We start from the raw sequence: 23,955 nt of genomic DNA on the forward strand, positions 1-23,955 counted from the left end.
TCAGGGCTGGTCCGTGTCAGGGCTGGTCCGTGTCAGGGATATTGATGCGCGTTGGTCCGCATCAGGGATGTTGATGCACGTTGGTCCGCGTCAGGGATGTTGATGCGCGTTGGTCCGCGTCAGGGATGTTGATGCGCGTTGGTCCGCGTCAGGTATGTTGATGCATGCTGGTCCGTGTCAGGCATGTTGATGCGCGCTGGTCCATGTCAGGGCTGGTCCGTGTCAGGGCTGGTCCGTGTCAGGGCTGGTCCGTGTCAGGGCTGGTCCGTGTCAGGCGTGTTGATGCGTGCTGGTCCATGTCAGGGCTGGTCCGTGTCACTGCTGGTCCGCGTCAGGCGTGTTGATGTGCGCTGGTGCGTGTCAGGCGTTTTGATGCACGCTGGTGCGTGTCAGGCGTTTTGATGCGCGCTGGTGCGTGTCAGGCGTGTTGATGCGCGCTGGTGCGTGTCAGGCGTGTTGATGCGCGCTGGTGCGTGTCAGGCGTGTTGATGCGCGCTGGTGCGTGTCAGGCGTGTTGATGCGCGCTGGTGCGTGTCAGGCGTGTTGATGCGCGCTGGTGCGTGTCAGGCGTGTTGATGCGCGCTGGTGCGTGTCAGGCGTGTTGATGCGCGCTGGTGCGTGTCAGGCGTGTTGATGCGCGCTGGTCCGTGTCAGGCGTGTTGATGCGTGCTGGTCCGTGTCAGGGCTGTTGATGCGCGTTGGTGCGTGTCAGGGGTGTTGATGCGCGTTGGTCCCTGTCAGGGCTGGTCCGTGTCAGGCATGTTGATGCGTGCTAGTGCGTGTCAGGCGTGTTGATGCGTGCTGGTCCGTGTCAGGCGTGTTGATGCGTGCTGGTCCGTGTCAGGCGTGTTGTTGCGTGCTGGTCCGTGTCAGGGGTGTTGATGCGCGTTGGTCCGTGTCAGGCGTGTTGATGCGCGCTGGTGCGTGTCAGGCGTGTTGATGCGCTCTGGTGCGTGTCAGGCGTGTTGATGCGTGCTGGTCCGTGTCAGGCGTGTTGATGCGTGCTGGTCCGTGTCAGGGGTGTTGATGCGCGCTGGTCCGTGTCAGGTGTGTTGATGCGCGCTGGTGCGTGTCAGGGTGTTGATGCGCGTTGGTCCGTGTCAGGCGTGTTGATGCGCGCTGGTGCGTGTCAGGGGTGTTGATGCGCGCTGGTGCGTGTCAGGGGTGTTGATGTGCGCTGGTGCGTGTCAGGGGTGTTGATGCGCGCTGGTGCGTGTCAGGGGTGTTGATGCGCGCTGGTGCGTGTCAGGGGTGTTGATGCGCGCTGGTGCGTGTCAGGGGTGTTGATGCGCGCTGGTGTGTGTCAGGGGTGTTGATGCGCGCTGGTGCGTGTCAGGGGTGTTGATGCGCGCTGGTGCGTGTCAGGGGTGTTGATGCGCGCTGGTGCGTGTCAGGGCTGGTCTGCGTCAAGGCTGGTCCGTGTCAGGTCTGGTCCATGTCAGGGCTGGTCCGTGTCAGGGATGTTGATGCGCGGTGGTCCGTGTCAGGGCTGGTCTGTGTCAGGCGTGTTGATGCGCGCTGGTCCGTGTCAGGGCTGGTCCGTGTCAGGCGTGTTGATGCGCGCTGGTCCGTGTCAGGGGTGTTGATGCGCGCTGGTCCGTTTCAGGGTTGTTGATGCGCGTTGGTCCGTGTCAGGGATGTTGATGCGCGTTGGTCCGTGTCAGGGATGTTGATGCGCGTTGGTCCGTGTCAGGGATGTTGATGCGCGTTGGTCCGTGTCAGGGATGTTGATGCGCGTTGGTCCGTGTCAGGAATGTTGATGCGCGTTGGTGCATTTCATTGATGTTGTTGCGCGCTAGTCCGTGTCAGGCGTGTTGGTGCCCGCTGGTCCGTGTCAGGCGTGTTGATGCGTGCTGGTCCGCGTCAGGCGTGTTGATGCGCGCTGGTCCGCATCAGGCGTGTTGATGCGCGCTGGTCCGCATCAGGCGTGTTGATGCGCGCTGGTCCGCGTCAGGCGTGTTGATGCGCGCTGGTCCGCATCAGGGATGTTGATGCGCGCTGGTGCGTGTCAGGTATGTTGATGCGCGCTGGTCCGTGTCAGGGATGTGGATGCGCGTTGGTGCGTGTCAGGGATGTTGATGCGCGCTGGTCCGTGTCAGGGATGTTGATGCGCGCTGGTCCGTGTCAGGGATGTTGATGCGCGCTGGTGCATGTCAGGCGTGTTGATGCGCGCTGGTCCGTGTCAGGCGTGTTGATGCGCGCTGGTGCGTGTCAGGGATGTTGATGCGTGCTGATGCGTGTTAGGGCTGGTCCATGTCAGGGATGTTGATGTGCGCTGGTCCGTGTCAGGGATGTTGATGCGCGCAGGTGCGTGTCAGGGCTGGTCCTTGTCAGGGATGTTGATGCGCGCTGGTCCGTGTCAGGGCTGGTCTGCGTCAAGGCTGGTCCGTGTCAGGTCTGGTCCATGTCAGGGCTGGTCCGTGTCAGGGATGTTGATGCGCGGTGGTCCGTGTCAGGGCTGGTCTGTGTCAGGCGTGTTGATGCGCGCTGGTCCGTGTCAGGGCTGGTCCGTGTCAGGCGTGTTGATGCGCGCTGGTCCGTGTCAGGGGTGTTGATGCGCGCTGGTCCGTGTCAGGGATGTTGATGCGCGTTGGTCCGTGTCAGGGATGCTGATGCGCATTGGTCCGTGTCAGGGATGTTGATGCGCGTTGGTCCGTGTCAGGGATGTTGATGTGCGTTGGTCCGTGTCAGGAATGTTGATGCGCGTTGGTGCATTTCATTGATGTTGTTGCGCGCTAGTCCGTGTCAGGCGTGTTGATGCCCGCTGGTCCGCGTCAGGCGTGTTGATGCGCGCTGGTCCGCATCAGGCGTGTTGATGCGCGCTGGTCCGCGTCAGGCGTGTTGATGCGCGCTGGTCTGCATCAGGGATGTTGATGCGTGCTGGTGCGTGTCAGGGATGTTGATGCGCGCTGGTGCGTGTCAGGTATGTTGATGCGCGCTGGTGCGTGTCAGGGATGTTGATGCGCGCTGGTGCGTGTCAGGGATGTTGATGCGCGCTGGTCCGTGTCAGGTGTGTTGATGCGCGCTGGTGCATGTCAGGGGTGTTGATGCGCGCTGGTGCGTGTCAGGGGTGTTGATGCGCGCTGGTGCGTGTCAGGGGTGTTGATGCGCGCTGGTGCGTGTCAGGGGTGTTGATGCGCGCTGGTGCGTGTCAGGGGTGTTGATGCGCGCTGGTGCGTGTCAGGGGTGTTGATGCGCGCTGGTGCGTGTCAGGGGTGTTGATGCGCGCTGGTGCGTGTCAGGGCTGGTCCGTGTCAGGGCTGGTCCGTGTCAGGGCTGGTCCGTGTCAGGGATATTGATGCGCGTTGGTCCGCATCAGGGATGTTGATGCACGTTGGTCCGCGTCAGGGATGTTGATGCGCGTTGGTCCGCGTCAGGGATGTTGATGCGCGTTGGTCCGCGTCAGGTATGTTGATGCATGCTGGTCCGTGTCAGGCATGTTGATGCGCGCTGGTCCATGTCAGGGCTGGTCCGTGTCAGGGCTGGTCCGTGTCAGGGCTGGTCCGTGTCAGGGCTGGTCCGTGTCAGGCGTGTTGATGCGTGCTGGTCCATGTCAGGGCTGGTCCGTGTCACTGCTGGTCCGCGTCAGGCGTGTTGATGTGCGCTGGTGCGTGTCAGGCGTTTTGATGCACGCTGGTGCGTGTCAGGCGTTTTGATGCGCGCTGGTGCGTGTCAGGCGTGTTGATGCACGCTGGTGCGTGTCAGGCGTGTTGATGCGCGCTGGTGCGTGTCAGGCGTGTTGATGCGCGCTGGTGCGTGTCAGGCGTGTTGATGCGCGCTGGTGCGTGTCAGGCGTGTTGATGCGCGCTGGTGCGTGTCAGGCGTGTTGATGCGCGCTGGTGCGTGTCAGGCGTGTTGATGCGCGCTGGTGCGTGTCAGGCGTGTTGATGCGCGCTGGTCCGTGTCAGGCGTGTTGATGCGTGCTGGTCCGTGTCAGGGCTGTTGATGCGCGTTGGTGCGTGTCAGGGGTGTTGATGCGCGTTGGTCCCTGTCAGGGCTGGTCCGTGTCAGGCATGTTGATGCGCGCTAGTGCGTGTCAGGCGTGTTGATGCGTGCTGGTCCGTGTCAGGCGTGTTGATGCGTGCTGGTCCGTGTCAGGCGTGTTGTTGCGTGCTGGTCCGTGTCAGGTGTGTTGATGCGCGTTGGTCCGTGTCAGGCGTGTTGATGCGCGCTGGTGCGTGTCAGGCGTGTTGATGCGCTCTGGTGCGTGTCAGGGGTGTTGATGCGCGCTGGTGCGTGTCAGGGGTGTTGATGTGCGCTGGTGCGTGTCAGGGGTGTTGATGCGCGCTGGTGCGTGTCAGGGGTGTTGATGCGCGCTGGTGCGTGTCAGGGATGTTGATGCGCGCTGGTGCGTGTCAGGTATGTTGATGCGCGCTGGTGCGTGTCAGGGATGTTGATGCGCGCTGGTGCGTGTCAGGGATGTTGATGCGCGCTGGTCCGTGTCAGGTGTGTTGATGCGCGCTGGTGCGTGTCAGGGGTGTTGATGCGCGCTGGTGCGTGTCAGGGGTGTTGATGCGCGCTGGTGCGTGTCAGGGGTGTTGATGCGCGCTGGTGCGTGTCAGGGGTGTTGATGCGTGCTGGTGCGTGTCAGGGGTGTTGATGCGCGCTGGTGCGTGTCAGGGGTGTTGATGCGCGCTGGTGCGTGTCAGGGGTGTTGATGCGCGCTGGTGCGTGTCAGGGCTGGTCTGCGTCAAGGCTGGTCCGTGTCAGGTCTGGTCCATGTCAGGGCTGGTCCGTGTCAGGGATGTTGATGCGCGGTGGTCCGTGTCAGGGCTGGTCTGTGTCAGGCGTGTTGATGCGCGCTGGTCCGTGTCAGGGCTGGTCCGTGTCAGGCGTGTTGATGCGCGCTGGTCCGTGTCAGGGGTGTTGATGCGCGCTGGTCCGTGTCAGGGATGTTGATGCGCGTTGGTCCGTGTCAGGGATGTTGATGCGCGTTGGTCCGTGTCAGGGATGTTGATGCGCGTTGGTCCGTGTCAGGGATGTTGATGCGCGTTGGTCCGTGTCAGGAATGTTGATGCACGTTGGTGCATTTCATTGATGTTGTTGCGCGCTAGTCCGTGTCAGGCGTGTTGGTGCCCGCTGGTCCGTGTCAGGCGTGTTGATGCGTGCTGGTCCGCGTCAGGCGTGTTGATGCGCGCTGGTCCGCATCAGGCGTGTTGATGCGCGCTGGTCCGCATCAGGCGTGTTGATGCGCGCTGGTCCGCGTCAGGGATGTTGATGCGCGCTGGTGCGTGTCAGGTATGTTGATGCGCGCTGGTCCGTGTCAGGGATGTGGATGCGCGCTGGTGCGTGTCAGGGATGTTGATGCGCGCTGGTCCGTGTCAGGGATGTTGATGCGCGCTGGTCCGTGTCAGGGATGTTGATGCGCGCTGGTCCGTGTCAGGGATGTTGATGCGCGCTGGTGCATGTCAGGCGTGTTGATGCGCGCTGGTCCGTGTCAGGCGTGTTGATGCGCGCTGGTGCGTGTCAGGGATGTTGTTGCGTGCTGGTGCGTGTCAGGGCTGGTCCATGTCAGGGATGTTGATGTGCGCTGGTCCGTGTCAGGGATGTTGATGCGCGCAGGTGCGTGTCAGGGCTGGTCCTTGTCAGGGATGTTGATGCGCGCTGGTCCGTGTCAGGGCTGGTCTGCGTCAAGGCTGGTCCGTGTCAGGTCTGGTCCATGTCAGGGCTGGTCCGTGTCAGGGATGTTGATGCGCGGTGGTCCGTGTCAGGGCTGGTCTGTGTCAGGCGTGTTGATGCGCGCTGGTCCGTGTCAGGGCTGGTCCGTGTCAGGCGTGTTGATGCGCGCTGGTCCGTGTCAGGGGTGTTGATGCGCGCTGGTCCGTGTCAGGGATGTTGATGCGCGTTGGTCCGTGTCAGGGATGCTGATGCGCATTGGTCCGTGTCAGGGATGTTGATGCGCGTTGGTCCGTGTCAGGGATGTTGATGTGCGTTGGTCCGTGTCAGGAATGTTGATGCGCGTTGGTGCATTTCATTGATGTTGTTGCGCGCTAGTCCGTGTCAGGCGTGTTGATGCCCGCTGGTCCGCGTCAGGCGTGTTGATGCGCGCTGGTCCGCGTCAGGCGTGTTGATGCGCGCTGGTCCGCGTCAGGCGTGTTGATGCGCGCTGGTCCGCATCAGGGATGTTGATGCGCGCTGGTGCGTGTCAGGGATGTTGATGCGCGCTGGTGCGTGTCAGGTATGTTGATGCGCGCTGGTGCGTGTCAGGGATGTTGATGCGCGCTGGTGCGTGTCAGGGATGTTGATGCGCGCTGGTCCGTGTCAGGTGTGTTGATGCGCGCTGGTGCATGTCAGGGGTGTTGATGCGCGCTGGTGCGTGTCAGGGGTGTTGATGCGCGCTGGTGCGTGTCAGGGGTGTTGATGCGTGCTGGTGCGTGTCAGGGGTGTTGATGCGCGCTGGTGCGTGTCAGGGGTGTTGATGCGCGCTGGTGCGTGTCAGGGGTGTTGATGCGCGCTGGTGCGTGTCAGGGCTGGTCTGCGTCAAGGCTGGTCCGTGTCAGGTCTGGTCCATGTCAGGGCTGGTCCGTGTCAGGGATGTTGATGCGCGGTGGTCCGTGTCAGGGCTGGTCTGTGTCAGGCGTGTTGATGCGCGCTGGTCCGTGTCAGGGCTGGTCCGTGTCAGGCGTGTTGATGCGCGCTGGTCCGTGTCAGGGGTGTTGATGCGCGCTGGTCCGTTTCAGGGTTGTTGATGCGCGTTGGTCCGTGTCAGGGATGTTGATGCGCGTTGGTCCGTGTCAGGGATGTTGATGCGCGTTGGTCCGTGTCAGGGATGTTGATGCGCGATGGTCCGTGTCAGGGATGTTGATGCGCGTTGGTCCGTGTCAGGAATGTTGATGCGCGTTGGTGCATTTCATTGATGTTGTTGCGCGCTAGTCCGTGTCAGGCGTGTTGGTGCCCGCTGGTCCGTGTCAGGCGTGTTGATGCGTGCTGGTCCGCGTCAGGCGTGTTGATGCGCGCTGGTCCGCATCAGGCGTGTTGATGCGCGCTGGTCCGCATCAGGCGTGTTGATGCGCGCTGGTCCGCGTCAGGGATGTTGATGCGCGCTGGTGCGTGTCAGGTATGTTGATGCGCGCTGGTCCGTGTCAGGGATGTGGATGCGCGTTGGTGCGTGTCAGGGATGTTGATGCGCGCTGGTCCGTGTCAGGGATGTTGATGCGCGCTGGTCCGTGTCAGGGATGTTGATGCGCGCTGGTGCATGTCAGGCGTGTTGATGCGCGCTGGTCCGTGTCAGGCGTGTTGATGCGCGCTGGTGCGTGTCAGGGATGTTGATGCGTGCTGGTGCGTGTCAGGGCTGGTCCATGTCAGGGATGTTGATGTGCGCTGGTCCGTGTCAGGGATGTTGATGCGCGCAGGTGCGTGTCAGGGCTGGTCCTTGTCAGGGATGTTGATGCGCGCTGGTCCGTGTCAGGGCTGGTCTGCGTCAAGGCTGGTCCGTGTCAGGTCTGGTCCATGTCAGGGCTGGTCCGTGTCAGGGATGTTGATGCGCGGTGGTCCGTGTCAGGGCTGGTCTGTGTCAGGCGTGTTGATGCGCGCTGGTCCGTGTCAGGGCTGGTCCGTGTCAGGCGTGTTGATGCGCGCTGGTCCGTGTCAGGGGTGTTGATGCGCGCTGGTCCGTGTCAGGGATGTTGATGCGCGTTGGTCCGTGTCAGGGATGCTGATGCGCATTGGTCCGTGTCAGGGATGTTGATGCGCGTTGGTCCGTGTCAGGGATGTTGATGTGCGTTGGTCCGTGTCAGGAATGTTGATGCGCGTTGGTGCATTTCATTGATGTTGTTGCGCGCTAGTCCGTGTCAGGCGTGTTGATGCCCGCTGGTCCGCGTCAGGCATGTTGATGCGCGCTGGTCCGCGTCAGGCGTGTTGATGCGCGCTGGTCCGCATCAGGCGTGTTGATGCGCGCTGGTCCGCGTCAGGCATGTTGATGCGCGCTGGTCCGCATCAGGGATGTTGATGCGCGCTGGTGCGTGTCAGGGATGTTGATGCGCGCTGGTGCGTGTCAGGTATGTTGATGCGCGCTGGTGCGTGTCAGGGATGTTGATGCGCGCTGGTGCGTGTCAGGGATGTTGATGCGCGCTGGTCCGTGTCAGGTGTGTTGATGCGCGCTGGTGCGTGTCAGGGATGTTGATGCGCGCTGGTCCGTGTCAGGGATGTTGATGCGCGCTGGTCCGTGTCAGGGATGTTGATGCGCGCTGGTGCGTGTCAGGCGTGTTGATGCGCGCTGGTGCGTGTCAGGCGTGTTGATGCGCGCTGGTGCGTGTCAGGCGTGTTGATGCACGCTGGTGCGTGTCAGGGATGTTGATGCGTGCTGGTGCGTGTCAGGGCTGGTCCATGTCAGGGATGTTGATGTGCGCTGGTCCGTGTCAGGGATGTTGATGCGCGCAGGTGCGTGTCAGGGCTGGTCCTTGTCAGGGATGTTGATGCGCGCTGGTCCGTGTCAGGCGTGTTGATGCGCGCTGGTCCGTGTCAGGCGTCTTGATGCGCGATGGTGCGTGTCAGGGATGTTGATGCGTGCTGGTGCGTGTCAGGGCTGGTCCATGTCAGGGATGTTGATGTGCGCTGGTCCGTGTCAGGGATGTTGATGCGCGCTCGTCCGTGTCAGGGATGTTGATGCGCGCTGGTGCGTGTCAGGCGTGTTGATGCGCGCTGGTCCGTGTCAGGCGTGTTGATGCGCGCTGGTGCGTGTCAGGGATGTTGATGCATGCTGGTGCGTGTCAGGGCTGGTCCATGTCAGGGATTTTGATGCGCGCTGGTCCGTGTCAGGGATGTTGATGCGCGCTCGTCCGTGTCAGGGATGTTGATGCGCGCTGGTGCGTGTCAGGCGTGTTGATGCGCGCTGGTCCGTGTCAGGCGTGTTGATGCGCGCTGGTGCGTGTCAGGGATGTTGATGCGTGCTGGTGCGTGTCAGGGCTGGTCCATGTCAGGGATGTTGATGTGCGCTGGTCCGTGTCAGGGATGTTGATGCGCGCAGGTGCGTGTCAGGGCTGGTCCTTGTCAGGGATGTTGATGCGCGCTGGTCCGTGTCAGGCGTGTTGATGCGCGCTGGTCCATGTCAGGCGTGTTGATGCGCGCTGGTGCGTGTCAGGGATGTTGATGCGTGCTGGTGCGTGTCAGGGCTGGTCCATGTCAGGGATGTTGATGTGCGCTGGTCCGTGTCAGGGATGTTGATGCGCGCAGATGCGTGTCAGGGCTGGTCCTTGTCAGGGATGTTGATGCGCGCTCGTGCGTGTCAGGCGTGTTGATGCGCGCTGGTGCGTGTCAGGGATGTTGATGCGTGCTGGTGCGTGTCAGGGCTGGTCCATGTCAGGGATGTTGATGTGCGCTGGTCCGTGTCAGGGATGTTGATGCGCGCAGATGCGTGTCAGGGCTGGTCCTTGTCAGGGATGTTGATGCGCGCTCGTGCGTGTCAGGGCTGGTCCATGTCAGGGATGTTGATTCGCGTTGGTCCATGTCAAGGCTGGTCCGTGTCAGAGCTGGTCTGTGTCAGGGATGTTGATGTCCGCTGGGTGTGTTTGGAGCTGTCAAACCTTTGGGGTTGCGCCTTCACTTTGCTGTTGACAAGGGAGTGGTTACTGTCACAACCTGCGCTGTGGTCGGTGTGGGTATGGAGAACACTGGGCAGAGTTTATGATAATCAGGTCAAGTTGGTGCCAATGGCCATTCCTAGGTGATGCCATGATACCCTGTGGTGATGCTTGCGTTTGAATAAAACGTTGCTGATGCAGACTTCATTCAGGGCAGAAAGTTCCGGAAGCTGTTGTCCATTGTCATTGATCTTGCCCACCTGCTGATGACTGAGGCACATTGGCCGTGAATCTCTGACAGACGCAACACTGAAATCGCCAGGAAGAATAACGTCTTGGCATTTGGAATGTCCCTCACGTTCATATGAATATGATTTAGAGCTATATACTAAGGCAAAAAGATTATAATGAGGCATTGAATTAATTCTGTAGATTTTTTTAAATTTAAAGTCGTCAATTATATTTTACAGTCACAGATCGAAGGCTTGTCAAAGAAATGCAGTTGGACAGTCCGGACGATTGAGAGATGGTTTAGGAGGAGGCGCAATCAAGATAGGCCCAGTTTGATGAAAAAATTTCGAGAGGCTTGGTAAGTTTCAGATGTTGTTACAAGAACCTGCTGCGAATGTTGAATTGTTTTGTTTCTTTCTCAGGGAGTACCTTTGTACATCTGATTAGTTTGAAGATTCAGATTGCTAATTGCTGGGGTTTTTTTTATTCGTTCGTTGTTTGTGAATGTCGCTGGCTAGGCCAACATTTATTGACCTTGAGAAGGTGATGGTGAGCTATACTGATGTAAACAGCAGAGACTTGCTGCAAAATATGAATGAACTTGTGAAGGTCCGGTCACACTATACTGAATGAACTCACGTTCTGTAAACCTCTGGATTTGGTTAATTATTACAGAGAAAAATAGATGTTTGCAAATCCTGTTGTGTACATGACAATATTTGGAGATACAATGCAACTGGCATAGAATAATCTAACAACCTGACAAATAATGAGAAGCTGGTGTGTGTACTCTGAAATGAAACACAACCTAATAATATTGCCGGGCTAAAAGCTCAGTCAGAAATGTCTGACCTTTTGCAGGATCCAATATTGAGTGAGCGACTCTGAACTGAAAATTCAGATTCCTCCTGTCAAAAATTCCACATCTAGAAACTAAACATAAACACTCTACATTTACCCTTTACCTTTTTTCTTTGTTAATAGGATGTGGGTGTCGCTGGCTAGGCCAGCATTTATTGCCCGTCCCTAATTGCCCTTGAGAAGGTAACGGTGAGCCACCTCTTTGAACTGCTGCAGTTGATGTGGTGTAGGTCTGCCCACAGTGCTTTTCACTGCCAGCCTGATTCAGCACTGTCTGTCATCGATTGGTGTAAACACCTATCTGGTTTTTAGAACCCTTAATTGCATTGACGGGCAGAGGGATCTGGGTGTACAGGTCCACAGGTCACTGAAAGTGGCAACACAGGTAGATAAGGTAGTCAGGAAGGCATATGGCATGCTTACCTTCATCGACCGGGGTATTGAGTATAAAAGCTGGGAAATCATGCTGCAGCTGTATAGAACCTTGGTTAGGCCACCTTTGGAATATTGCGTGCAATTCTGGTCGCCACATTACCAGGAGGATATGGAGGCATTGGAGAGGGTACAGAGGAGGTTTACCAGGATGCTGCCTGGTCTGGAGGTTATTAGCTATGAGGAGAGGTTGGAGAAACTCGGATTGTTCTCACTAGAGCGACGGAGATTGAGGGACGACTTGATAGAAGTTTACAAAATTATGAGTGGCATGGACAGAGTACATAGACCGAAGCTTTTTCCCAGGGTGAAAGAGTCAATTACTAGGGGACATAGATTTAAGGTGAGAGGAGAAAACTATAGAGGAGATGCGCGGGGCAAGTTTTTTATGCAGAGGGTAGTGAGTGTCTGGAATTCGCTGCCAGAGGAGGTGGTGGAAACAGGTACGATAGTGATGTTTAAGAGGCAGCTTGACAAATACATGAATAGGATGGGAATAGAGGGATACGGACCCCGGAGGTGCAAAATGTTTTAGTTGACAGGCAATATGATTGGCGCAGGCTTGGAGGGCCGAAGGGCCTGTTCCTGTGCTGTACTTTTCTTTGTTCTTTGTTCACTAGTGTCCTTTAGGGAAGGAAATTTGCTGTCCTTACCCGGTCTGGCCTACATGTGACTCTAGACCCACAGCAATGTGGTCAACTCTTAACTGCCCTCTGAAATGGCCAAGCAAGTCATTCAATTCAAGGACAATTGGGGATGGGCAACAAATGCTGGCCTTGCCAGTGATGCCCACATCCCAGGAACGAATTTTTAAAAAAGTCTCATCTTAAAGTCAGCATATCCAACAGTGTAGCACTCCCTCAGTACTGCACTGGGAGTATCAGCCGAGATTTTCTGTTCTGTTTTCTAGAATGGGAGGTCTTGTGGTGTAGTGGGCAATGTCCTTGCCTCGGAGCCAGAAGCTCTGGATTCAAGTCCCACTGCAGGATCTGAATGCCACGGCAGGTATGTTCATAACATGGCAAAACAGGTTGATTATCAGCCTGGAAATCCTTCCAGTACACCTATGGCAGGTGGTAAGAGTAAATGTGAAATGGCACCCCTCAAGGTATAGCCTCTGGCTTCAGGTAAGTGACCTGTTCCAGGACAGATTAGCTATGGAAACACACGTAAGCATGTGATTTGTGTACCTCATGTGCCACTCATGCATTGGTTTTAATTTTCTGAAATTCCCTAGATTTGGGGAAGATTCCATTAGATTGGAAAATAGCAAATGTAACTCCTTTATCCTAAAAGGGAGGGAGACAGAAAGGAGGAAACTACACATCAGCTAGCCTAACATCTGTCATAGGGAAAATGTTAGAAGCTATTATTAAAGATGTCATAGCAGGGCACTTAGAAAAATTCAAGGCAATCAGGCAGAGTCAACATGGCTTTGTAAAAGGGAAATCATGTTTAACCAATTTGTTGGAATTCTTTGAAGTAGTCACGTGCTTTGGATATAGGGGAACCACTGGATGTGCTGTACTTCGATTTCCATAAGGTATTTGATAAAGTGCCACATCCAAGGTCATTGCAGAAAATAAAAGCTCATGGTGTAGGGTGGAACATATTGGCATGGATAGAAGATTGCTTCCTGTTAGCTAGCCAGAGAGTTGGCATAAAAGGTCCTGTTTCTGGTTGGCAAGATGTGACGCGTGGTGTGCCACAGGGATCAGTGTTGAGGCCTCAACTTCTTACACTTTATATAAATGACTTGGATGAAGGGACTGAAGGAATGGTGGCTAAATTCGCTGCTGATGCAAAGATAGGTAGGAAAATAAATTGTGAAGAGGACATAAGGAGGCTACAAAGTGACCTAAATAGGACAAAGATCTGGCAAATGGAGTATAATGTGGGCAAATGTAAAATCGTTCATTTTGGCAGGAAGAATGAAAAAGCTTATTATCTAAATGGTGAGAGATTGCAGAGCTCAGAGATTCAGAGGAAACTGGGTGTCCTAGTGCATGAATCACAAAAGGTTAGTATGCAGACACAGCAGGTAATTAGGAAAGCTAATAGAATGTTATAGTTTATTGTGAGGGGAATTGATTGCAAAAGTAGGGGGGTTATGCTTCAGTTGTACAGCGCATTAGTGAGACCACCTTTGGAGTATTGTGTACAAGACTGGTCTCCTTATTTAAAGAAAGATGTAAACGCCTTAGAAGCAGTTCAGAGAAGGTTTACCAGACAAATACCAGGAAAGGGCAGGTTTCCTCTTATGAGGAAAAGCTGGACAGGTTCAGCTTGTCCCCACTGGAATTTCGAAGAGTAAGAGGCGACTTATTTGAAACCTTTAAGATCCTGAGAGGTCTTGACAGGGTGGATGTGGAGACAATATCTCCTCTTGTGGGAGAATTTAGAACAAGGGGTCACTGTTTAAAAATAAGGGTTCGTTTACTTAGACAGTGATGAGGAGAAATTTTTTCTGAGGGTTGTGAGACTTTGGAACTCTCTTCCTCAAAAGGTGGTGGAAGCAGAGTCTGTGAATATTTCTAAGGCAGAGCTAGGTAGATTCTTGATTAAGAAGGGGGTGAAAGGTTATTAGGGGTAGGCCAGAATGTGGGTTTGAGGTTACATTCAGATCAGCCATGATTTTAATGAATGGCAGAGCAGGCTCGAGGGGCCAAGTGGCTATTCCTGCTCATAATTCGTATGTTTGTGTAAATCATCCTTTATTACATTTCATTTCAACTGAAATGCTGTAATATTGCTTTATCTGTGAAACAAGTTGTTCAAATCGGAGTATCCCAAGTGTCAGATTGACCTCCATTCATGTACTCGTTCGCAACACAAAGACGCGCTGGTGATTGTCAATGTTAGATCAGAAACTGAATTTGTGAGCAGGACATTTCAGCATAAACCAGTAGACTGAAAGTTAGAATAAAAACAGAATGCTGGAAATCCTCAGTGGATCAGGCAGCATCAGTAGAGAGGGAAACAGAGTTAACATTTCAGCTCAATGATCTTTTGTCAGAATAGACCAAAGGCTGCCCTTGAACTGACTGAATCCTTCTCAAAGCTCTGCCCTCTGATGTCCATGTTAGCTGATATTGTTAATGGTTTTCTCTTCATGCCCCTCTCTCCTTTTAAGTCAGCCACACCAACCCTCTCCTCAAAATACTAATCCTTGCAAACTACGATCCCATCTCCAACCTCCCTTTCTGAAGTCCTGAAACATGGTATTACCTCCCAAATCCATTCCCATCTTTCTCAGAAATCCATGTTTGAATCTTTCCAATGAAGTTTCTTCCCTGCCACGTACCAAAACAGCTCTTATCAAAATCACAGATGACATCCTATGTGATTATGACAAAGGTAAACTTTCCCTCCTCACCCTTCTCGACTTGTCTGCAGCCTTTGACATTGTTGACCACACCATCCTCCTCCAACGCCTCTCCACTCTCGTCCAGCTGGGTGGGACTGCTCTCTCCTGGGTCCACTCTTATCTATCTAATCATAGCCAGAGAATCATCTGCAATGGCTTCTCTCCTTGCTCCCACACCCGTTACTTCTGTTGACCCCCAAGGATCCATCCTTGGCCCCCCTCCTATTACTCATCCACATGCTGCCCTGGTTAACATCAATCCAAAAGCACACTGTTAGTTTTCACATGTACGCTGCCGACACCCAGCTCTACAGCTCCACCACCGCTCTCGACTGTAGCTAAATGATCAGATTGCTTTATCCGACATCCATTAAATATTGGGAAGACTGAAGCCATTGTTTTCTGTCCCCGCTCAAACTCCATTTCCTAATTATTGACTCCATCCCTCTCCTTGGCAACAGTCTGAGATTAAACTGAAACATTTACAACCTGGGCTTCACCTTTGATCCCAAGATGAGCTTCTGGCTTCATATTCATATCCTCATCAAGGGCACCTATTTCTACTCCGTAGCATCAGCCGACTTTGCGCTGCCTCAGCTCAGCTGCTGCTGAAACCCTCGTTATGCCTGTGTTACCTCTGGACTTGACTATTCCAAAACACTTCCTGGCTGCTCTCCCACATTCTGCGCTCTGTAAACTTGAGCTCATCCAAAACTCTGCTGCCTGTGTCTTAAGTTCCACCAAGTCCCATTCACCTATCTTCCCTGTGCTCATTGACCTACACTGGCTCCCAGTCAAGCAACATCATGATTTTAAAATTATCATCCTTGTTTTCAAATCTGTCCCTGGCCTCGCCCCTCCCTATCTCTTTAACCTCCTCCAGCTCCACAATTCCCTAATCCTGGTCATCATCAGTGGCCGTGATTCAATTGCCAAGGCCCCAAGCTCCAGAATTCCCTCCTTGCATCTCTCCGACTCTCTACCTCATTTTCTTCTTTTAAGACAGTCCTTAAAATCTACCCCACCTGACCGATGATGTGGCTCTGTGTCATATTGTATGTTATAAAGCTCCTGTGTAGCATCTTGGGATGTTTTATTACATTAAAGGCACTATGTAATATAAGGTGCCACCACTGTCCACAGTAGGGATTTGTCCCAAATTGGCTGCAAAGGTGCCATTCGCTGCAGAGCCTGTCCACAATATACTAACGCACCTCAGACCGCACTGGAGGTGGTAACTGGTCTCAGCCAGTACCACAGAACCAACAATCAAGAATCGACAGGAGGTCTTATGGCATGTTCAGTTTTCTTTTTGAGTGACATTGAGGGTTGAGGTGTCAAACAGCCTGCCCACATGTGGTTGCATGTTTTGTGCTACCAACAAAGACCACTTTTACCCTCCTGTCCCAATCTGGGGGCCTCGCTGTGTCATTCCCGCTGGATTAAATTGCTGAAATGACAAGATGTCGGACATTTCAGTGGTTTGGGTGAGAAGGAGGGAACCGTTAAGAGGTTTTCTCAGGAGGAGGTTTAATGGCTCCGATCACATAAACTATTCGATAAAGAGGTAGTAAAAGTCAATGTTAGTATGCAGAAGAAAATTGGACAATCAGTGCACAATCTGTGACCATAATTTGGCAATTAGAACAGTACAGCGTTATTATTCAAAGGGAGATTAAGACAAATAGGGACATTTGATATGACCGCAAATCTACGAATTTGCTCTCCATTATAGCAAGCTGTGCATTAATCTCACACACGCCATCTGTTCAAAAGGAACATTGGATTCTCTAGAGTTTCAACATTAAATGTATAATTCATTGAGATTGAAATGGGAGTGTTAGTGTGGAGCTGTCTCCTATCACTGGTAGTCATAGCAGTTTCAATAAGTGCACAGATCTATTTCCCTGTATTGTGCCAACATTACTTCCTCATACTGGGCACAGTTGCACAAGAACAACCTTTATCTTAACTTTATGTACAAGTCTCCACAGTGAGTGTCAATGCAATGTTGGTGACATTACAGCCATTGCCAATCCTGTTGTCAACACATAGACCATGAAGAGAGACTGGATAGGCTAGAGTTGTTTTCCTTAGAGCAGAGAAGGCTGAGGGAGGACCTGATAGAGGTGTACAAAATTATGAGGGGCATAGATAAGGTAGATAGGAAGAAACTTTTCCCCTTAGTGGAGGTGTCAATAACCACGGGGCATAGATTTAAGGAAAGGGGCAGGAGGTTTAGAGGGGATTTGAGGAAAAAGTTTTTCATCCAGAGGGTGGTTGGAATGTGGAACACACTGTCTGAGGGGGTGGTAGAGGCAGGAACCCTCACAACATTTAAGAAGTATTTAGGTGAGCACTTGAAACACCATAGTATACAGGGCTACAGGCCAAGTGCTGGGAAATGGGATTAGAATAGATAGGTGCTTGATGGCCAGCATGGACACAATGGGCCGAAGGGCCTGTTTCTGTGCTGTATAACTCTGACTCTATGACCAGAGATCAATAGATGGTGGAATAGCAATCCTGACCACTGTTCCACTCCCTGTCTTGGGGACACAGCAAAGAACCCTGATGCTTGCAGGGACTTGAGGCTCGAGATTGATTGTGCTGGGAGAAATGTCTCAGTGACACCCAGTGAACCAGCAGAGGAGTAGCTGGTTCTGAGTTCATGTTGTACCTCTCACATGTCACACATAGATGTGCCAACAGCTGCAAGCATTCACATGGTGGAATTCTGTTTGAGATTACCCAGTGCAAACTTGGGAACTTGCCACAGGGAGTGAGCTCAAGGATGAAACCCAAGATACTTTCCTGAGAATGACTTAGAAGGACATGGGAAATGGTTACCTACCTACCCAGAGAGAGAATGCACAGGAAGAAAAATCAAACAGAACCACAAAAGATTACTTAACAAGAGGGAGGCCATTCAACGTATCAGGTCTGTGCTGGCTCTTTGTTAGAACAATCCAAAACTAATCCTACCATCCCATTCTCTCCCTAGTGTGCCTTCCTCTGCTTCAAATATCTATTCACATTTTCCTTAAAAAGCACAGTGATTTCTGCCTCAGCCACTCTGTGACAAGGTATTCCATGCTCCAACATTCCTTTGGGTAAATATATTTCTCCTAACCTCTCCCCTCATTTTAGATGATAGGGTTGTTATGGATCCAGAAGGAGCCGCACTGCTCCTCCTGATTCCACGTTAAAATAATTAAAAGGAGTATTAGCTTTCCAACAGTGACCTCCTTTCAGGTCCATCGGTTATGCCATATGTGCTCCACTCAGGTGAAGCTGAGTTTGGAAACAGGGTCTTAAAACAGCCACTCGGCCCCTAATTGGTATATTCACAGGCTAATGCCTGCTTTAGGCAAACAGCCTCAACACATTGAATCAATTGTTACCAATGTGGCAGGCACTGAACCTCTGGGTGATCATGCCTTCAGCTGCAGTGTTCTCAACTGAAACGTGGACCAGGACTAATTTCTCCCCTATACTTTGATGCAACCTCTTTCTACCTTGAGAAAAATATTTATTTTGCACTCTCTGCATTTCATATTTGAAGATTTCCAATTTGCTGATGTGTTGACCAGTTTGATAACTTTCCTGCCCAGTTAATTTGGCCAGAATTCTCTCTCATCTCCCCGAACCTGATCTTTTTCTAGTCCAGTGCCTTTATCTTGGGCTTCTCATCATCTTATTCTTGTTCATGTTCAAACCTTAACTATGTTGTGTTGCCATCTCTCCACATTCCCCTATTCTCACATTTGACTCACTTCCTTTCTAAGGATTAAATCAAGCAATGCTCCTTTCCTTGTTGCACAGTCACACCTAGGAAGCAGTCCTGCATATCTTCTGAAGTATTCCCCACTTTGCACTCATACAGACATTCAAACATACAAAGAGCTGGAGTAGGCCATTCAGCCCCTCGAGCCTGCTCCACCATGTAATAAGATCATGGCTGATCTGATAGTAACCTCAAATCTGCACCCTGCCTACACCCAATAACCTATCACCCCCTTACTTGCCAAAAATCTATCCACCTCTGCTTTAAAAATATTCAAAGTCTCTGTTTCTACCACCTTTCAGGAAGAGAGTTCCAGAGACTCGCGACCCTCAGAAAATTTTCATCCTCATTTCCTTTTTAAATGGGCGACCCCTTATTTTTAAACAATGAACCCTAGTTCTAGGTTCTCCAACAAGAGGAAACATCGCCCACCCCGTCAAGACCCCTCAGGAGCATTTATTACCTTCATCCAGATTGTCTTGGAACTGTTTTAATCACCCAGAATTAGACGTGTGTTGTTCTTGCATGTCTCCCTAAACTGTTTACAGTTTTCCCCTCTGTCTCATCTACACTGTGTGGGACATTGTGAAGAAAAAAATCTCTCAGAACTGGACCATTTCCTTACCTTCCTAACTCTGTCAATAAGGATTCTGTCTATTCCAAATGCCCATGCACATTCCTACATAACTATGTAGAGAATCCTTCACTAACACTGCAAAGCAAATCCCCTTATCCCCTATTTTTCCTGAAACTAGTCCAACCTGTTAGACCATCTCTGAAGAAGGGTCATACGGATTTGAAACGTTAACTCTGTTTCCCTCTCCACAGATGCTGCTAGACCTGCTGAGTTTTTCCAGCAATTTCTGTTAGACTGCTTTCTTGTTCTAATTCATTTTGTTACTTAAACAGCTGAGTATACATCTATCAGTGGTAACAGTCCAGGATCAGGTCACCTTTGAGACATCACACTTCATGATTCCAGTATGACTACATGGCTCTTTATTGAGCTTCTATTATACGATCCAACATGGCTACTCGGGTACATCATACTCCACAGTCCAGAATGTGGGCAACATACAGTTAGGAACATAGGAACAGGACAGCTCATTAATCCTATTCCACCATTCAGTTAGTTCTTGGCCGATCATCTATCTCAATGACTCGTTCCTGCACTATTTGCATATCCCTTAATGTCATTAGGCTCCATAAATCTCTCTTTTCTGTCTTGAACATGCTCAATGATTGAGCTTCCACAGTCCTCTGGGGTAGAGAATGCCAAAGATTCACCACCCTCTGAGTGAAGAAATTCCTCCTCATCTCAGTCTTAAATGGCCGACCCCTTATCCTGAGATTATGTCCCCTGGTTTTAGACCCACCAGCTGGGGAAACATCTTATCTACATCCACCCTGTAAGAATTTTGTAAGTAGAAACCTCATTCTTTGAATCTCTAGGGAATACAGATCCAGTCTCTCCAATACCTCCTCATAAGAAATTCTTGCCGTCCCAGGGATTAATCTGGTGAACTCCATTGCACTCTCTCTATGGCAAGTACATCCTCCCTTAGATAAGGAGAACAAAACTGTGCATAATACTCTAGGTGAGGTCTCACCAAGGCTCTATACAACTGCAGAAAGACATCTTTACTCCTGCACTCAGATCCCATCATGGTGAAGGCCAACATACCATTCGCCTTCCTAATTGCTTGCTGCATCTGCTTGCTAGCTTTTAGTGACTCATGAACAAGGACAGTCTGGTCCCTTTGGACATCCACACTTCCCAATCTCACCATTTAAGAAATATTCTGCCTTTCTGTTTTTTCTACCAAAGTGAATAACTTCACATTTATTCACATTATGTCCCATCTGCCATGTTCTAGCCCATTCACTTAGCCTGCCCAAGTCCTCTTGAAGCCTCCTTGAATCCTTCTCATAACTTACGTTCCCACCCAGTTTGGTGTCATCAGCAAATTTGGAAATATTACAATTGGTCTGTGCACTCAAATTGTTTATCTCGATTGTGAACAGCTGTGGACCCAGCGCTGATCCTTGTGGTACCCGACTGGGAACAGCCTGCCATCCTGAGAATGACCCGTTTATTCCTACTCTCTGCTTTCTGTCTGTTAACCAATTCTCAATCCATACTAGTATACTCCCCCAGTCCTATGCGCTCTAATTTTATTTATTAACCTCCTGTCTGGAACCTTATTAAAAGCCTTCTGAAAATCCAAATACACCACATCCACTGGTTCTCCTTTATCAATGCTGCAAGAAATGTTCTCAAAAGACTCAACAAGTTTGACAAACCTGATTTCCCTTTCATAAATCCATGTTGACTCTGCCCAATTTTACCATTCTTTTCTAAATGTCCAGTTATCACATCCTTTATAATAGATTCTTTTTCCTACGACTGACGTCAAACTAACAGGTGTGTAGTTCTCCATTTTCCTCCCTTCTTAAATAGTGGGGTTACATTTGCTATTTTCTATTCCCCAGGAACCTTTCCAGAATCTATAACATTTTGAAAGATAACCACCAATTCATCCACTATCTCTTTAGCCACCTCCTGGAATTAAACTCATCTGGTCCAGGGGATTTATCAACCTTCAGTCTGTTAACTTTTAAAGTGCTACCACTTTACTAATACTAATTTCCTTTAGTTCCTCAGTTTCACAAGTCCCTTGGTCGCCCAGTATTTCTGAGAGATTTTCTGTATTTTCTACCATGAAGACAGACACAAAATAACCTTTTAGTTCCTCTGTCATTTCCTTGTTCTCCATTATAAATTCTCCTGTCCCCACCTGTATTGGGCCCACATTGTCCTAATTAACCTTTTCCTTTTTACATACCTAAAGAAATTTTTACATACGAACAAGGAGCAGGAGTAGGCCACTCAGCTCCTCAAGCTTGCTCCATCATTTAATAAGATCGTGGCTGATCTGATATTAACCGGAAATCTCACCTACCCCCGATAATCTATCACCCCCTTGCTTGCCAAGAACCTATCCCCCTCAGCCTTAAAAATATTCAAAGATTCTGCTTCCACCGCCTTTTGAGGAAGCGAGTTCCAAAGACTCTCAACCCCGAGTGAAACAATTTCGCCTAGTCTCTGTTTTAAGTGGGCGACCCCTTATTTTTAAACAGTGACCCCTAGTTCTAGATTCTCCCACAAGAGGAAACATCCTCTCCACATCCACCCTGTTAAGACCCCTCAGGATCTTATATATTTCAATCAAGTTGCCTCTTTCACTCCAGTGGATACAAGCCTAGTCTGTCCAATCTTTCCTTCTAAGACAACTCACCCATTCCAGGTATTAGTCTGGTAAACTTCTTTGAACTACTTCCAATGCACTTACATCCTTTCTTAAATAAGGTGACCAATACTGTACACAGTACTCCAAATGTGGTCTCACTGGTGCCCTGTACAACAGAAGCATAACCTGCCAACTTTTGTATTCAATTCCTCTCGCAATAAATGAGAACATTCTATTAGCTTTGCTAATTACTTGCTGAACCTGCATATTAGCCTTTTGTGATTCCTGCATTAGGACACCCAGATCCCTCTGCACCTCAGAGCTCTGTAATCTCTCGCCATTTAGGTAATAAGCTTCTCTTTTATTCTACCTGCCAAAATGGACAATTTCACATTTTCCTACATTACACTCCATTTGGCAGATCTTTGCCAATCATTTAACCTATCTACACTTTGTAGCCTCCTTATGTGTTCTTCACAACTTACTGTCCTACCTAACTTTGTGTCATCAGCAAATTCGATAACATCCCATCAACGTCTTCATCCAAGTCATTTGTATAAATTGCAAACAGTTGAGGTCCCAGCACTGATCCCTGTGGCACATCACCCGTTACTTCCTGCCAACCTGAAAAAGACCCATTGATGCCTACTCTCTGCTTCCTGTTAGCCAGCCAATCTTCTATCCATGCCAATATGTCACTCCCTATAACGGGAACTTTTATTTTCCTCAATAACCTTTGATGTGGCACTTTATCAAATGCCTTCTGATAACCTAAGTACAGTACATCCACCAGTTCCCCATTATCCACAGCACGTGCTACTTCCTCAAAGGACTCCAATAAGTTGGTTAAACACGATTTCCTTTTCACAAACCCATGTTGACTCTGCCTGCTGACCTTGAGCTTATCCAAGTGCCCCGCTGTAGCTTCTTTAATAATAACTTCAAACATTTTCCCTATGACAGATATTAAGCAAACTAGCCTGTAGTTTCCTGCTTTCTGTCTCCCTCCCTTTTTGAATTCTTTGAAATCTTCCAATCTAATGGGACCTTTCCTGAATCTAGGGAGTTTTGGAAAATTAAAACCAATGCATCAACTATCTCACTAGACACTTCTTTTAAGATCCTAGGATGAAGTTCATCTGGACCCAGGCACTTGTCAGTCCGCAGCTTCAACAATTCACTCAGTACTGCTTCTCTGGTGCCTGTAATTTTCCTGACTTCCTCCCTGAAGTGTTTTGTCACTTCTTAACAGTCACACACGCACGCATCTACACACACCTGATTCTGAACTCCAACTTCCTGTGTAGAAAACAGAAGGTTCTTTTATTCCTCATTCTACACCAGAGGGCAATACATTCGGGATTTAGCACACCCTACTGTCAGGTTTTTTATATAGCACCTCTTTTTAACTAAAAAATCCTTTTACAACAAAAGCGTAAACATTAAAACACAAACATCACATCTCTTCCCCCTTTAGCCAGGAACAAATCAGTCAGGCGGTTTGCAGATTTGTTTTGGTCTAGAGAGGAGTGTTGGCGTAGGTACCTCTGTTTGTTTGCTTAGAAATGGAAGATCCTGCTGTTCCACTTGTTTCTGTTCAGGTTCAACAGTTGCAGCAACAGGTTTGTCAGCTGAATCAGTTCAGGTTTCACCAACTGGAGCAGACGTTTTCCAGAAATCTTCCACTGTGACTGGAGATCCCTGGAAATTTGGTTCCTCGGATTTGGCATCTCTAATCTGGTCAGTGTGTCTCTTCCAGATTCCACAGGAAGATTCAACATTATAGGTCAGTGGTCATCGACGCTTGATGATTCTTCCCAGGAGCCACTTTGATGCCCCACAGTAATTTCAGACCCAAACGGACTGATTCAGATTAAACTCATGAGCTGGTTTACTTGTGACATGTGACCTTTTCTGATCAAGTTTCCTTGAACCAATCTTTCCTTTCAAATCTGGACATAGCAAGTCCATTCTGGTACTCAGTCATTTACCAAACATCAGCTCAGCAGGAGATACACCTGTTGTTGAATGTGGAGTGTTACAATACATCATCAAAATGTTCTTCAGCTTCAACTTCCAATCTGTTTGTGTCCTGCCCTTCAATATGGCCAATTTGAATGTCTGGACAAAGTGCTGCACTTCACCATTTGAGGATGGGTGGTAAGGCGAGATGAGAATCTGCTTGGTCCCATTGTTTTTCAGGAAATGTTTGAAATTCATATGATGTGAACTGTGTGCCATTGTCAGACACAATTTGCTCCAGCAATCCAAAAGTAGTGAACACATTCTGGAGAGCGTCAATGGTCTTTGCTGAAGTAGTCGACTTCATTGGAATAACATGAGACCACTTTTTGAGGGCATCCACCACAGTCAGGAACGTATGTCTGAGAAGTGGTCCAGCAAAGTCCACATGAAGTTTCTGCCATGGGGGGTCAGGCCAAGCCCACAGATGGAATGGACCAGGTGCAGGAGAAGACTTCATTTCTTGGCATGGAAGTCAATCACTGA

At 50.7% G+C, this 23,955-nt stretch overlaps 1 protein-coding gene across 3 annotated transcripts in view; it reads left to right on the forward strand.

Annotated features, from left to right (window-relative positions):
• Positions 1 to 23,955, forward strand: part of cers3a (ceramide synthase 3a) — a 151,875-nt gene that overhangs the window by 58,011 nt on the left and 69,909 nt on the right. For all 3 annotated transcript variants that reach the window (XM_041175129.1, XM_041175128.1, XM_041175131.1), the window contains exon 4: positions 9,989 to 10,107. In XM_041175129.1, the coding sequence (XP_041031063.1) occupies positions 9,989 to 10,107 (119 nt within the window). The remainder of the gene's footprint in view (positions 1 to 9,988; positions 10,108 to 23,955) is intronic.

The sequence above is a fragment of the Carcharodon carcharias genome, chromosome 26, assembly GCF_017639515.1.
Source record: "Carcharodon carcharias isolate sCarCar2 chromosome 26, sCarCar2.pri, whole genome shotgun sequence".
Taxonomy (NCBI): Eukaryota; Metazoa; Chordata; class Chondrichthyes; order Lamniformes; family Lamnidae; genus Carcharodon; species Carcharodon carcharias.